This window comes from Colias croceus, chromosome 8 (assembly GCF_905220415.1).
Source record: "Colias croceus chromosome 8, ilColCroc2.1".
Lineage (NCBI taxonomy): Eukaryota > Metazoa > Arthropoda > Insecta > Lepidoptera > Pieridae > Colias > Colias croceus.
This window is the reverse complement of record NC_059544.1, coordinates 7,014,117-7,031,562: the sequence shown is the minus strand read 5'-3', so window position 1 is coordinate 7,031,562 and position 17,446 is coordinate 7,014,117. Positions and strand designations below refer to the sequence as shown.

The 17,446-nt window shown below is 34.8% G+C and overlaps 1 protein-coding gene across 3 annotated transcripts in view; it reads left to right on the top strand.

Annotated features, from left to right (window-relative positions):
* Nucleotides 1-17,446, top strand: part of LOC123693540 (protein numb) — a 33,606-nt gene that overhangs the window by 12,526 nt on the left and 3,634 nt on the right. For all 3 annotated transcript variants that reach the window (XM_045638699.1, XM_045638700.1, XM_045638698.1), the window contains exons 2-6: nt 5,195-5,470; nt 6,344-6,495; nt 14,497-14,708; nt 15,933-16,143; nt 16,394-16,640. In XM_045638699.1, the coding sequence (XP_045494655.1) occupies nt 5,264-5,470; nt 6,344-6,495; nt 14,497-14,708; nt 15,933-16,143; nt 16,394-16,640 (1,029 nt within the window). In that variant the 5' untranslated portion in view covers nt 5,195-5,263. The remainder of the gene's footprint in view (nt 1-5,194; nt 5,471-6,343; nt 6,496-14,496; nt 14,709-15,932; nt 16,144-16,393; nt 16,641-17,446) is intronic.

Sequence of the window (17,446 nt, the reverse complement as noted above, 5' to 3'; positions counted from 1 at the left end):
TTAATTTTTCCGAGAGTATACATTCTTCATTATAATTAAAGTTTCATTTGAACCCATGCAGTCGTATTTTACGCATTGCATCTTTTACCTGACTGAAATTCCCACATCTTACTTTGAAACTACAATAACGAGATCTCTAAAAGTTTTAAAACGATGGAAACCGACTCGAATTCATAGGTATTATTATCTTATCATGGCCCAATTACAGGTGTATTAATTTATGAAATAAAAATGTTTGTCAGCTATCTCTGTATGATAATAACTATGCGAGTATGCGACAAGTAAGAGCAATAAGATAAGGTCGTGGTAAATAAAAAAATATCACGAGTTAAAAAATAAAATCACGGGTTTATGTAATTTTTGCATTTTACATGACACCATTCCCACATGCTTCATGTGATGCAAAATTTGAACGTTTCGAATTTTGTGATACCTAGGGTAATTGCGCCTGTTCGCGTCCACTTAGTGCAGTTGGAAAGTTTGAAGGAGAAAATAAAAATGTTCCAGAACAAATTTCAACGCAAAATTTATGTAACGTGTTCGTTACATAGTCTATTTTAAGATTTACTTTCAATTGTGTTGGAAATATCATGTGGTTTTTATTTATCTAGACAAATATCAGAATTAGGCGTTTTACCCAGTTCGCGTCCAAAAATTCCAGTTTGCGTCCACCCGTGGACCAGTTCGCGTCCACCAGCTTAGAAAAGGAATTTAGAGTGTATTGGGTGATATTTTATCAGATAAATGCAAATAAAAATTAGATTTAAATAAATTATTTGTTAACGAATATAGTTATTTAATAAAAACCGGCCAAATGCAAGTGGGACTTGCACGTGGGACTTCCGTAGGTATCATCCTGTTTTTTTCATATGTTTTAACTGTAAATGATTATTTTTTCAATATTTCCCTTATTTGTGCTATAAGACGTTGCTTCGTACCAAACTTCAAGTGACTGTATTCACGTAAAGTACCCTGTAGGTTTTGATTTCCTTGCAAATGTCGAAATTTGCGAAAATTTGTAGCATAAACGGCTGTATCTTTTGATTGCTTTGGCTTCTAAGTTTGATTTTTTCACTGCTTCAAGGGACCGTAGATTTGAGTAGGTATTCAATATAAATTTCAGCTTTATACCTCCACTCGTTACTGAGAAAAAGGGTTTTGACAGAAAGACAGACCGGCAGACGGACATACAGACGGACGGATATCAAAGTAAAAAATAGCATAAAAATTTGCTAATTTGAATGAAAATTTAAATTATCAACTTGTAGTCTTAGTCAAAAATTTACTATCTATTTTAAATTACATATTTTAACAAACAATTCATTGCTACGTAATGAAAAACAATGTGGACGCAATATGTTCTATTGTTATGCACTAAGGGTATAGTTTGCGCCCACCGTGGACGCAAAATGGAAGTTGTACAAATTCGGTGTAGTAATTCGCGTCCACCTTATTTTAGCTATTAATTGTAAAGTAAATAAGTTGATTTATAATCCATACTATTCCATCTTTTGTTAGCAAAGTAAAGAAACAGTTACATATTCAAAAATTCACATTTAACAATAAGATACTTACCGTCAAGCGCGACGCTGCGCACTATTTTTTTTTTTTTCTCAAAATCCCGCGCGTTTTAGCTCTCTCGTTTAATAGCCAAAATTAAATAATTTTTTTTAATAGGATAGGCGGTCCGCAGGCATATTTTGAATGTCACGGAAGAATTCTACCTATACCCGTGGCCCCGTCGTTTATGTGGCTTGACGGAACACAGTGGGGTTTTGGTCGGTAGGAATCCGACATAACCCGCGGCCCTTTCCCCGGACGCCGTGGGTATCTATGCAAGATTTCACCACTTAAAAAAAAAAAAAAAAAAAAAAAAAGGCATATTTTGAATATGTGTGCATATCTCTTATACATTGAGGTATTATCGGAAATTTTTCTTATTACAATTTTACTTAAAGTATACTTATTTTCGTGAATTTTCTAAAAGATGTCCGCAAAATGGACGCGAATAGGCAGGTGGACGCGAACAGGCGCAATGACCCTATTTCAAGATATTTGGTATCAAGACAAAAAACTACATAGAAAATCTACAAGTCTTGTGTTAGCACTGTTTTTATACGGACACATTTGCAGTGATAAGATATTATTGAATACGAATGCAAACAACTTAGGTATAAAACTTATTGAAGGGGATCTACTGTTTTTTTTAATATTGTTTTTAAAACAATTGGATAAACAAATCATTATGCTCATGGCCTTTCCTCAATTTTTTGACATTTCATGGCACCTACCTAATAGATAGGGAGGCGAGGTAGCTAAATGGCGTAATTCAACGGCGTCGTCGAGACTTATCAAAATCGAAAGAGAAAATAATTTCGAAAAGAAAAGCTTCTATGGTGAAAACCATTTTAGCGGTGGGTTTGGCGAGTACGGATTTTCAAAAATGTAAAAAAAAACAGTTACTTGGGCATTCTCGAGCGCGTCAGATATTCATACTACGTATGCCCCAAGTGCCTCTGATAACAACGGTATACTAATATGCCGGTTTGTGTGGTGGGGCTAGGCATATAAATTCGTCAAAAATGCACAAAAAAAAATTTACTCGAGCGCGTCAGATTTTCGGAAGGGGTGTTTTGTAGGCCCCAAGGAAGCTCCCCTTAAAAAAACTGACGATTACGGCGTGACGATAAGTTACGATGAATTTTTGAAAATGCAGAAAAAAAGTCCTTTTTAAATACTCGAGCGCGTCAGATTTTTATAGGGGAGGTTTATCTCGGTATCCTGAAAGCATATTTTCTTAATCTGACAAAAATGTTGGTGGGTTCTCTTAATCTGACCGAAAAAGGTTTGTGGGTTTCTTTTTTTTTTAATCATCGTTATTTCATATCAATTTTTCTTAACTCCCTCAGTTTTCGAGATATACTCAAAAAAACCGGGAGGTTGAGTTTTTATGATGCTTCAAGTAAAAAAAGTTTTAACATTGGACAAAAATGAAAAGAGACCTTTTTTTGTAAAATAAAATTACCTTTTTTGTTTATTTTTTTGGAAAAAGTATCTAAAGTTCGCGACTTATATGCTGCAACGCGTTTTTCGGAAGAAGAAATGGCTCCTCCAGACTTCCGGTCATGCGGAAACCGGCAGATTTTATATTTTTAGTAAGTTTTAGGTTATATTCTTCAAAATAAAAATAAAAACAATCGCGCTCGAGAATGCCGGATTAACGTTTTTTTTACAAGTTCGCGACCCTATAACTCGGCGGCGTCAAGGACTTATGGTCAGATTAGTTAAATTTAGTCTTAAAACACAAATCAACCCCCAATATCTTAATCTGACGCGCTCGAGTATTTCAGACTATCGATTTTTTTTTACTAATCTGATCGTCTATCCTAGGCGCGCGTCACTACATATAGAGCTAAATAGATAACAAGGTTGTTCTATTAGGTTTAAGGTATCTCTCATATCTTAAACTGCCACGCTCGAGTATTACAGAAAATTCCCCTCTTCGCCTCCCTATCTATAATATAAACCTCATAATATATTGTAGGTTAAGCATATGCCGGCCGGTACCAATCTATTGGTTTGACCAATCATCTATACATATAATAAATCTGTAGAAGGGTCAATTCTGTACATTGAAAATATTGAAAAAATAAATAGCAAGGGGTGTTACTGGATCGATACCAAGCCCAAATATGTGATTAAAAAAATTTTTGTCTGTCTGTCTGTCTGTATGTTCAGGCATCACGTGAAAACTAACGGTTCGATTTCGATGAAACTTGGTATAATTATACCTTATTACCCTGGGCATAAAATAGGATACTTTTTATCCCGGAAAAATACGTAGAAAAAAAAAAAATCTTAAATTTTCTTAATTTTCCGTGCGGACGGAGTCGCGGGCGGAAGCTAGTTAGGTATAATACAGAAGCACCCGCATTATTTATTTCATATCTTGTATTACCTATGGGCTATTTACGTTTAAATTAGGTATACGAGTTCACTCTGAACTAAAACACTAACAATTTCGAATTAAAGCAAACCAAATTTCAATATATTATGTATATCAGTAATTTTGCGCGAAAAACAAGGTCTGCTTACTGCCCCTACAGATACTAAGTACCTAGGTACAAACTTACATTCGAACTTTATCATTCTGAATAATATTTATTGGTCTATCACTTATATTTTATTTTAAACTCAGTAAGATTTAACTAGGTAAGCACCATAATCTGGTGACTGACCGCAAGTCATGTAATATCGTCCTATACTTCCGTGAATACAATATCCTCATAATGAGTAAGTAGTGCATTAGTGGTTGAATCCGACTTAAATATTTTCTTTATCATTTATTTTATATTTCAAAATATGTTTTTATTATCCGTACCAGTTATAATATACGAACAATAAATAATGATGATAGAAATACCAAGTTGCCAAAAATATCTGTAAGCATTTTTAATGTATGAATAACGAAAGAGTAGCAACTAGCAACTGATTTTAATGAAGCATGACAAGCAAGTTAGGAGTGTAGATATAGGCAACCTCACAAGTTACAACATCTGATATTTCTCTTCGCTTATCGGCAAAATTTATGATTGTATATTTTTTAATGTTCTTACTGAGTTCTTCGGGTTCCTGAGTTCTTCGGTTCATGAACACAATACAATGAAAAACGAGGGTATTCCTAATAAAGCGTTTATTTGAGACTTCATTAACGTTAGAATCGTTGTGCTATAACTTTCACATTCACATGAGTTTCTCTACGAGAGCTTTATTTGGTGATCGCGCCTACATGTTCATTATGTTTGCTCATCGCACTTAGCAGAAAGTTGAATATGACAAAGCGATTGACTCTTTGAATATATAAGTGTATGGTTCAATTCTTAAACGTTCCATTTTTATTTTTTACCATGTAATTTATTATAATTGATATTGAATAAAATACCTTGTTACTCTTTTGATATTATCGCAATCTTTTGAATCGAATTCTTACGATATCGCAAGTATTGTGTTCTGCTTTTCGTTTCCATTTTTAGCTAGTATACTTAAATCCTGTAATGTCGTCATCTGCTGTTCCTGTGATGCAGTGATTCTTTTGTCGCGAAGCGAAGCGAACACGAATCGAACTGTGTAAACAATGCTATATACCTTGAAGTGTAAATTCAATGGAAGTAATGTAACAAAATGTCGTTTTCAGAAATCGTCAGTCCGCAGCTCGTTGAGGCGGGCGCGTGCGGGCGCCGCGCTGTCGCCGCCGCGCGCCGGCATGGAGCGCCTGCGTCGCTCGTTCCGCGAGTCGTTCCGCCGCCGCAAGGGCTCGCCGCCCGAGTCGGCGCGCCCGCACCAGTGGCACGCGGACGAGGCGGCCGTGCGCGCGGGCACGTGCACCTTCCCCGTCAAGTACCTCGGCTGCGTCGAGGTGTTCGAGTCGCGGGGCATGCAAGTCTGCGAGGAGGCGCTTAAGGTCCTTCGAGTAAGTGGAATGCGTGTGGATCGTATTTCATTGTTCTTGCCTACGCTTGCGGTTACTGATGGCACGTGGGATATCATATTCATGCCCTATTTTGTACGAGTTCATGACGAGGTCAGCGCTTCTCGCACTTCTAGATTCTAATGCTCACACAAACATGAGAATGATTTTTTTATGGCTACCTGTTCGTCCAGGGCTACGCTTAGGATAACAGCTGACATCACTCATATATGATGGGAACATAAATGTGGCCTATGTCACTCAGGAATAAATTTTCTACATCAGCTGACTACCTAGTTTACTATATTCATTATTTATTTGGTTTTAAGTATGATATTAAAACTAAGCATTGTTTAGCTACCTAAGCTGTAAAAATATTTATGTTAATTGTTTGTACTTATAATCAATACAAACTGAAATCATTGTGTGACAGGAGCGTCAATAAAAAGGAAAATAAACGACACAACAATAGATAGGAAATGGAGAAAGTATATTTCCGCAACAATAATATAATAATGACTATAATAATGATTCATCGTTAATAGTCCATGAGCTTTTCATAAACTCGCTCTACCTTCGCATAATCAAGTATTTTTTAAAAGTAGAGCAAACGAATTTGATTTTTAATCAAATAAGATATCAGCGTATAGGTTCCAGCCCATTTTGATATCATCAGCAAAATTTAATTGTATATAAAGTCTTTTCTACGTATTATTGTAGTCATCGGAGAAGATCGGCATTTAAAAAAAATGTATTTCGTATTAAAACTCATCTCATCACATCTATCTCTCTCACAATCGAATAGTTAATTATAGTTTCCTTCCCTCTCTATCGCTCTACAATCTATGCTTTACAAAAAATGTATGTATTTTGTAGAATTCGCGTCGGCGTCCGGTCCGAGCGGTGTTACACGTAAGCGGCGATGGTCTGCGTGTGGTCGAAGAGGAAACCAAGGGGCTCATTGTAGATCAGACCATTGAAAAAGTGTCCTTCTGCGCTCCAGACAGAAATCATGAAAGGGGATTCAGGTAAAAAAAAATTGTTAACACACACGCACAATATAGGTACACAAAATCAAACAATTTAATTTTATCTTACGTATGGGGTACATCATACTTTTCCTATCTATAAGAACCATCCTCGTCCTTCAAGGATTATTATAGAAAATAATTAACTAAATTATTAACTTAATTAGTTCTCAAGTTTTGCGCTTATATAAAACTCATGTCATATAGGTAACTGAATAGTTTGTATCAATAGTACAATTTAAACACTGTAATCATATATTTTACGTGCTTTGAATATATAAAACCCTATATAACAAAGAACCATCATAGACTCTAAATAGATAATGATAAATTATTCACCTTTAAGCTTGTGAATGATTGTACTATTCTGACTGATGTATTTATCTAAGTATGCACAATCCGTTCAATGTTAAATCGATTTAAGTTTAGTTATATTAGTTTACTAGCTGTTCGCCCTAGGTTCGCGTGCGTAGTCGTTCTTTTTTTGTAAATTTTATCCTAGTGAAAATGAATACAACGAACCAGAGATCCATTTAGCCATTCTTACGTGATACGTTGTCTAACTAACACGACTTTTTTATATATAGAGCTAAATGTATTTTACGTTAACTAATACCATACGAATGCTAATAGGGTATCGGTTATCACATTGTTATACATTGTAGCATACAAGCCATCTAACTTAATCAGCCGTTTAATTAAGGGTCTGACTTGGCTGCGACATTGATATCGACAAAAGTTAATTACGACCATATTTAATCTAATTTAGTGATAAAGCGAGGATTAGACTGGATAAAGGAATTAGTCCTAATACATTAACAAATTATAATCGCCGTCTAGTTTTGATTTTAAATTGTATGTGCTTTGTGGGACGATTTAGTTTCAATAAAACCATTTTGCATTTACTATTTCTTACACACATTTTTTATCTTCATAATAAAGTCATTATTACGAAGGTTTCTAGTTTGTTTTTTAACTGAATAAATCTATCGTTCGTAACGTTCTTATTAACAATTCTCATCCAACCAGTTCGTTTCATTGGAGCTATTGACTTGATATTTGACCTTCAACATTGTATGTAAAATTATAGCGACGCTGTTTTTCTATTATTATTTTAAATTCTTCAACGAACATGTATCTAACATTGTTAAAATAAACCTAATAAAATAAAGCTAAAAATAATATAAATCAGCTCAACAGTTTATAAAATATTGACTCAGATTTGTAAACAATTATTTTATAAAGTAAAATATCATTATTTCATTAATAATCTGGGAACTATTACGTCAAAGAGGAAGTCAATAGCATAAGCATATTAAACACACTATCCAAACATAATCGTTCATATGCCTTAAAACTGATAGCAATAAAGTACTTTTATCATATGAAGCCGAAGCTGTAATAAAAATGTGTTTATGTTAGCATTAAGTGTTATTCGAGACGGGTGTTATATAACGACTTGAATTACTACACCGACTTCGCGTCGCCTTAGCTATCTCTCTACTGCACTCTTTAGCAGAACGAAGCCGCACAATTGCCACCTTAAATGCTTCTTTAATATAAACTTAATTATCTAATTGAGTATGTTTCCTTAAGGTGATTGCTACGATCTGTTCCCAGCCAATGTCCCGCTAGATGGCGCTGAATTCTACATTTCTAGTTTATTTGAGTTTTTGCGTAATTGGAAAAGATTAAGGTCGTAGGAATAGTCATGGCGATTACTGAATATTATATTTTATTTAAATATGTCATATCATTGCCTTAAAATCCACCCAATTCGGTAAAACCATGCGTTTTAACATCTGTCATTGCATACAGGGTCGTTTACACACACAGACGTATACAAAAATGATAAAGATTGAACTCTAGATGGCGTGAATGTAAAACAAGTTTGGCGTGTATGTATTTGAGTAGTTAGTAGCATATTATATTCTGAATTTCTGATTCATGCCTATTCACTCAAAACTACCTAATAACACTAATGATTTGTAACAGTAAATTATTTCAATATGTAGGTATTTGAACATTTCCCAACAAGACGTAAGAATAATTATTCGTAGGTATACAAGATACAATAACAAATCTAATACACTATTTATTATTTTATTATTTACTAGCGGTCCGCCCCGGCTTCGCCCGTGGTACATGTTTACGTTTTCTCTCCATAAGAAGTAAGAACCATCCTCGTACTTCAAGGAATATAATAAAAAAAGAATTATCGAAATCGGTTCAGCCGTTCTCGAGTTATGCGCTTACCAACACATTTTGCGATTCATTTTTATATTAGACTAGCGGTCCGCCCCGGCTTCGCCCGTGGTACATGTTTACGTTTTCTCTACATAAGAACCATCCTCGTACTTCAAGGAATATAATAAAAAAAGAATTATCGAAATCGGTTCAGCCGTTCTCGAGTTATGCGCTTACCAACACATTTTGCGATTCATTTATATATATATAAGATTATGTGAAAATAACCAGGAAGGTGAAAAACATATTTACGAAAACATAGTAACATATGGCTGTCGCTACAATAATTATTATATTTCAATTTTATCTTTTTATACCTAGTAGAACTGGCCGACGAATAAAAAAAATCGTATTAGAATACAATATATTACGGAACAAAAAAAGGATTGTAACTGAATTAGGTAGGTATGTTTGTTTCTGGGCGCACCGTTTTCGACGACGCGACGCGACGCGCGACGTAAGCGTATAGGTATAGGTACCTACTTTGCTAAAACAAACTAATAAAATTGTGTGTCTGTCTGAAAATTCGGAAAAGCATATTTTGCAAGTTTGTGATTACTTTGATAGTTTACCGATTTATAATAATTGTAATTGTAATTGTATAATATATAATTTGCAATGTGGTGAAATTTCATAAAAATCACGGGCCAATTTTTTGTTTTGAATCCCACCGAAAATATAATTGCGTTATTAGAATAATTAATTACTATACCTACCCACGATCAATTATTACAATATAGTCTCAAATGCATACTAGAGAAATATTGCAATTTGATTCAATTAAAATGCATAGCATACAAAAATAAATTCACAACACAAGAAATTCCGCGCGCAAATCATAGCGCGTGTCAATGAAATCAAGAATGTTTTATATCAAGCCGACGCGGACGAGCGATGACGCGACGCCGGTACCTACGACGGACGACCACGCTTCGAGTTGCCAAACACACAGCCAAACAACAATAATGAGTAATATATTGTTTACAAAAAAAACAAGTTTTCCATTTTTCTGTATGAGTAGACAGAACTTCAAAACGCCACCTGCTACGGTTTATATTATGAACGATGGTTATAAAAATAAAAGTTATATTTGTTGGTGTAAACTATTTTATTGATCAATAATTTTGGAATTTAAAACTGTCAACATTGATTACAATAAAACGCAGTTTTATTTTATTACACTATTGTTTTTTTATCAAAACATGTATTTGAAGTACCATATAATATTATGCTGATCCAAGCATTTTCACTCAAAACTAATATCACTAATGATTTGTAAAAGTAAATTATTTCAATTATATACATTTCATAACCAACAAGTAAGAATAATTATTATTATTCCTACCTACAACAACAAACCTAAAACACTATTTACTATGGGAAAATAACCAGGAAGGTGAAAAACATTATATTATTATTTACGATTTCGACGCACTCGACTTTTAGTAAAATATAGTAGGTAAACATAATATTATGGTTTTGATTTTTGCTACTAGTATAAGAAAACTGCGTGTTCAAACTACTTGTTTGTCTGTCTGAAAATTCGGAAGTACTTTGGTAGTTTACCGATTTATAATAATATTGTATAATATATCGTTGTTTAAAAAATATTCAAACACAATAAAATATGATATACTGATTTATCACTGGTTTCAGTGATGAACTGATGAGTCAATGTTAGCCACTATACTTTCGTCATACGTGTGTATGATTGATGTGATTTGCAACGTGGTGATATTTCATAAAAAACACGGGTCAAATTGTCCCACCGAAAATATAACTGCGTTATAAGAATAACTATACCTACGATAAATTATACATAATACAATATAGTCTCAAATGCATACTAGTGAAATATTTTATTTGAATCAATAAAATAAAAAAAAAATAAAAAATAATAATAATACAAAAATAAATTCACAACACAAGAAAATCCGCGCGCAAATCATAGCGCGTGACAATGAAATCAAGAACTTTCGAGCCGACGCGACGCGGACGACGAAGGAGCCTAACAAAAGTACCTACAATCATAGGCGGCTCGTGACAAAATTGTATGGCCGTGTTCACTTGAAATAAAACAACGAAAATAGGTACCTACAATAGCGTTAGCAGTACAAAAAAAATGAGCACCACATTATAAATGTCTATTTAATATTTATACACTAAAAATTATAGAGTATTTCAAAACGAATTCAATTATTATTTAGCAATAATTAGAAAATCCCCGAATTTGCATTCGTGATCGTATTCATAGTGTTTGTCTACACTAATATTATAAAGAGGAAAACTTTGTTTGTTTGTTTGATTGTAATGAATAGGCTCATAAACTACTGGACATTTTACCAATGTTTGCAAGTTTGTGATTACTTTGATAGTTTACCGATTTATAATAATTGTATACTTATATCATTGTTTAAAAATATTCAAACACAATATGATATAGGTACTGATTTATCACTGGTTTCAGTGATGAACTGATGAGTCAATGTTAGCCACAATACTAATCACTTTCGTCATACATGTGTATGAACTATGATTGATGTGATTTGCAATGTGGTGAAATTTCATAAAAATCACGGGCCAATTTTTTGTTTTGAATCCCACCGAAAATACATATATTACTAATTGCGTTATTAGAATAATTAATTACTATACCCACGATCAATTATTACAATTTACAATATAGTCTCAAATGCATACTAGAGAAACATTGCAATTTGAATCAATTAAAATGCATAGCATACAAAAATAAATTCACAACACAAGAAATTCCGCGCGCAAATCATAGCGCGTGTCAATGAAATCAAGAATGTAATTTATATCAAGCCGACGACGACGCCGAACTAAAGTACCTACAGTACCATTTACCTTCAGTGTACAATTGTGGTACAATACAGTTTACAGACCTACGACGGACGAACAATAATGAGTAATAAATTGTTTACAAAAAAAAACATAGTTTCTAAGGTCATTAGTTTTATTTTATTTTATTGTTATTTTCTTTGAACGATTGGAAATGAAATTACTCAATTTTTACACAGAACTTTGATTTATTAGAATTATGCTCATTATGTATAAGATAACGAACGCGAATGCACGACATCTAGCGCGTCTTATGTCTAAACATCGCCTTTCGTTTAGACATTGACGCGCTAGATCTGTAATAAGTATATAGTCTATGCGCTAGATGTCGTGCTTTATGTCGTGTTTCGCTTGGCAAAAGTCACGCACACTACTGTAGAAGTGTCAAATTTTTCCGGTATTTTACTGTTGTTTTTCTAAGTAAATATTGTAAATTATTGATTAAAAAGGTCGAACGCGCACACATTTCATTATAGAGAAGTGATAAAATGATTAGTTTTAAAGAAATAGTGTCTGTGTTAAGTGTTTAGAGGTAATCAAAAATGTATGGAGGGACGGTCGGAACATCCACCTTAAGGTTCCATTTTATATTGATCTGTACACAAGTAAATAGTTACAAGTAACAGGTTAAATGCACTGATAAGCTGTAGGACGAATACGGGACGTTTAAGGTCATATTTCTACTTGGATTGGACGATGTTTCAGTTAAAATAGATTGGGAACTTATAAGACATGTACCTAATAAATAATCATTAATCAATATTCAATAGAAAATAAATGGTAATCCAAGGTTTTTATTTAAAAAGTTTTAACAATCCTCCCCAATTTATATATTACTAGCTGTGCCGCGCGGTTTCACCCGCATTACTCCGCTCCTGTTGGTCTTAGCATTATGATATATAGCCTATATTACTTGTGGATAATGTAGCTTTCTAATGGTGAAAGAATTTTTAAAATCGGTCCATTAGTTTATGAGCCTATTCATTACAATCAAACAAACAAAGTTTTCCTGTTTATAATATTAGTGTAGATGTGATGTAGGTACGTACTATGTATGTATGTAGCTATGCACAAAGTACAGACACGCATGGTCAAAATAATTTATTGTATCAATTGATCATCTGACACAGCATGATAACTATAGTCGAGCCAATTTAATAGGCAACATTTGACGTCTATCAATTTTATCTTCGTAGAGAGGTAACCTGCTTAAAAACATCGATTAAAGTGAATTAATCGATACGGATTTGAAACATTTGTCAATCGAATTTATTAATTTATGATGATTTTTATTCACAAGTAATCAATGCATTCGATTCTAGATGTCAGATTTCGATTTTTAGAGTAACGTCTCTGGTATTTAAAAAGAAAAAAGGTTTATTGACACAAAATTGTAGCGACGTCAGTTCTTGAATTCAGAAATTATTTATTATGTTTAGTATGGTTTATCAGTAAAATGAAATCTTAAAATTACTTGTATCGGTCATTATTATTATAAATATGTAATCATAATTGAAAAAAGTTAAGCAAATATGCAGTTCTAACAAAACGAAATATCATGTTATTCTATGTCGTCGTTACTAGGTTACGTTGTTGAATTTTGTTGAACTGTCAAATGTTGCCTATTAAAATGGCTCTACTATAATCATACCAACAATTTATTTATTTAAAATTCCACTATAGACGTGTTGTGATTGTAAATAATTTGACGAAGAAAATTTATATATTTTGCATTGATTTATTGTTTTACCGTGGCGAAATCGTTTATGAACACAATCGGCTTAATTAATGGTGGATTATAAAATAATTTAATGAAAGTACATTCGCATTAGTTCCACTTATGTTTATTAGTTTTCAATAAATGCTTATTACTTATTGTAGAATATTATAAACGTGAAAGTGTGTTTGTTTGTTCGTCTTTCTGTCACGTCGCAGCGGAGTGATTATTTTATGACTTAAGATTTGTTTTAAGAATAGATACATTTTGATCACGAGGCGGGGCTAGAACTCGCGTCATTATCCCTAACCGGGGCAACGCCTAGCCGTTATAACATAACTTGCAATATGGCGCTGAATCGAGAGCTTGATTCACGAACAATCTCAAATATTTGAAGTGAAACTTCTTTATCGGGGTTGGACAAAAAGGGGTTTGAAACTTTTTGTATGGACGCTGGCATATCGACCCGCCGCCATTTTGATTTTTTTTCAAAATCGCGGCGCACGATTTAAGTGGTATGTATGGATAGAGGACACCTAGACGAACAAAAAATGTCTAATAAGACAGTACCCTAAAGCGTCACATTACCGAGATATTTGGAGGTAAATATTCACTTATGAGTACGACAAACACTAAAAATAGACTTATTACGTGTCTATATGCATGATATTATCTCCAAATAATCACTCCCAGGTAGATTATTATTATTACAGGAAGAAAGTAGGTATTCATTACATTACTTACATTTTTATGTAATGTATGTATGTTTTTATGTAATGAATCTACCTACTTTCTTCCAATAAACTGTTATTTACCTCCAAATATCTCGGTAATGTGACGCTTTAGGGTACTATGTTGTTAGACATTTATTGTTTGTCTATGTGTCCTCTATCCATACATACCACTTTAATCGTGCGCCGCGATTTTGAAAAAAAATCAAAATGGCGGCGGGTTTGATATGCCAGAAAGTTTCAATGCCCTTTAGTGTAACATTTTTGCGTTACGCTGTAGGCGTGACATTTTTGCGTTACTCCGTAGGCGTGACATTTTTGCGTTACGCCGTAGGCGTGACATTTTTTCTTATCCCTAAGTTTCACTTCTTACGTTTTGGAAACTTAATACTTACTCTATTTTTATTTTTTCTAATTTTATTTATTTATTTCCATTGTTTGCAGCTACATCTGCCGCGACGGCACGACCCGTCGCTGGATGTGCCACGGGTTCCTGGCGTCGCGCGACTCGGGCGAGCGGCTGTCGCACGCGGTGGGCTGCGCGTTCGCGGCCTGCCTCGAGCGCAAGCAGCGCCGCGACAAGGAGTGCGCCGTCTCTATGAGCATCGACGCCGCTAGTCACGCGTTCACGAGACAGGGGTCCTTCCGGAAATCGGGTACGTGTTTTTGCAGCTTAGTTATTTATTAATTACGGTGCAAATATCGATCGAATATTTTTAGTAATATGGTGAATTTTATATATGTATTAGATTCAATTATTTTGTTAGGTTTTTTCTTTCTTCTATGCTCAATCTTATCTTCTGTCAAGCTAGTTTTACAAATAATGTTTTTTTTAACTACACTATGTTGTATACAAAATATAGACATCATTTGCTGCCATAGAACAGTTTCTGCGATTATGCAAACTTATTCGTATTTAAAATATACACACCGGCACAATTAGCGGAACAAAAAAAAAAGTGAGACTATGAGATAATAACGCATATATTTGACGAAAATGTAATTAGATACAAAATAACAAGTTGATTAACATCTTTTAACAACGACTTTGAAAAGTCTTCGTTATTTTTTTATAGAAAAATTAAGAAATTTGAAATAAGTAAAATTTTTAGATGATTATGAACCATCACAAAAAAATAAAAAAAGTAAGCATTAAATGATTTGAAAATAAAATTAAAGCAAAATGAATAACGAGTGTTTCCCCCTCTTGCTCTGATTAAGGTTTCCATTCGTCTGGGCTTGCTACAGATTATGTTATCGATGATTTCTTGAGGCAACCGCTCCCACTTCTCAAGTAATTCGTTTCCAAGTTCATTCAGATTGTTGGGGGGTGGTATTCTGGATTTAACTCTTCTTTTTAGCAAGTCCCAGACATGCTTTATCGGATTCATATCGGGGGAATTTGCTGGCCACTGCATCACCGGTATACCTACGTGGCTCAGATATGCCTGTACCGATTGTGCACTATGAGCACGAGCATTATCTTGCATTAGAATAATGTAGTCACCAATAAATGGGGCAAATGGTACAACATGTTCTTCTTAAATGTCTCTGATGTATCTATCTGCTGTCATGGTCCCTCCTGTGACTATCAATAACTCCGTGCGAGCTCTCAAACATATCCCTCCCCAAACCATTATCGAGCCGCCACCATAAGCCACTGTGTGTTCAAAATTAGACTATATGTATTTGGCGTTCTCCTCTGTGTCTCCATATTCGCTGTCTCCCATTGATCTGTTTTAAAAGAACTCTGCACTCATCAGTAAAGAGAACCTGCTGCCATTCGTTCAAATCCCAGACGATGTTCTCGCGTATCGGTTTCTGTTCCGCTAATTGTGCCGGTGTGTGTATATTTATTAATGAGAAATGTATTATTTCAGTGATAGGTCGGCGCGTATCAGAAGCTGACGTGGAGCTGCCGGTAGCACCGCACGTAGCCCCCGCGCCCCCGGGCCCCCCGCCGGCCTCCGCCCCCGCCACGGGGCCCCGCGCCACGCCGCACAACCCCTTCGCGGTGGAGCGCCCGCACGCCGCGCCGCACCTGCTCGAGCGGCAGGGCTCCTTTAGGGGCTTCGCGCATCTTAACAACAAGTATGTATTTAGTTAATTATAGAGAAAGCATCTATATAACTACCTTACATACCATACCGCATATAAAAAAATAGAAAAAAATATTTTTTGTGAATTAATATCACTTTAAAATAAAAAATAATATTAGTTTTTTGTTTGTATTTAAGATGAGTGTGGTTTTATAAAATCTAAGGACAAGGATCTCTATGGTTAGTTTCATTTACATGAAAAATTAAGAAAGTAGAATCTAATTGTTATTTTTAATTTTCAGTTCGCCATTCAAACGGCAGATGTCGCTCCGCATAAGCGAGTTGCCGTCGAACGTGGAGCGACAGCGAATGGGGCTGGGCTCACCGCAAAGCGCTCTGCCCGCACTGCCCACACAGCCCGCTGTGCCCGCACTGCCCGCTCTGCCCGCTCTGCCAGCTCTGCCCGCGGTTCCCGCTTTGCCCGCCACTCCGCCCGTGCCTGCCTTGCCCTCATCCGCGAATACACAGCGTTCTGATGACGTTATCGAGGTATGTATCCTTTGTTTTTTTTTTAATTTTATTACAATTTTGTCAGACATATTTTAAGAATTATAAGAATTTTATAACCATGAATTGATTGTCATATAAAAAATATACAGGGTGTTTTGCACATGGACCGACATGATTTTTTGGGGGGTAGGGGGGGTAATGTCCTGTTTTCCCCCGTAAGACCCAATATCCTAAGTCTCACGGTGGTCTAGATATGTTTTTTTTTTAATTTTTTTGAAATCTACGCGAAATCTTGCCTTTAAATCGTCCTAACTTTTTTGTTAGTGGTTATAATACCACAAAACAAAGTATGCTTGTATTCTACAATGTTTTCTTATTCTAAATAAATCATTACATGTTACAATTGATATCCACAAAAAAACTTCTGAGCTTTCAAAGTGGTAAATCGGTGTAAATGTTATGAAAAGTGACAACTTATCAATTCATTAAAAAAAAAACTAAAGTTCATTTTGAATTTAGCTTTTTTTTAAAAAGTTCTTTACTTATTACCCTTTCTAACGATATGCTACATGACAGAAATAATACATCAGGGGTCGACCTAAGAGATACTTTATTGCTAGGGTCAAGATAATATTAAGCTGAAAAGAACTTTGATCTTAGCCAAAAGGCCGAGAAGCGATCAAATTAGCCATGAAGGCATAGCAAATCTGCACAATTTGCATCACTGGGAAAAAGGGGCCAAAATCCGCAAAAAAAAGGCAGACTTCCTTTCAGCGAAAATTCAACGTAAATGTTTGAACTGGTGTTATTGGGCGAAATCTTGTCGCAACTAGCAACAAAGTATC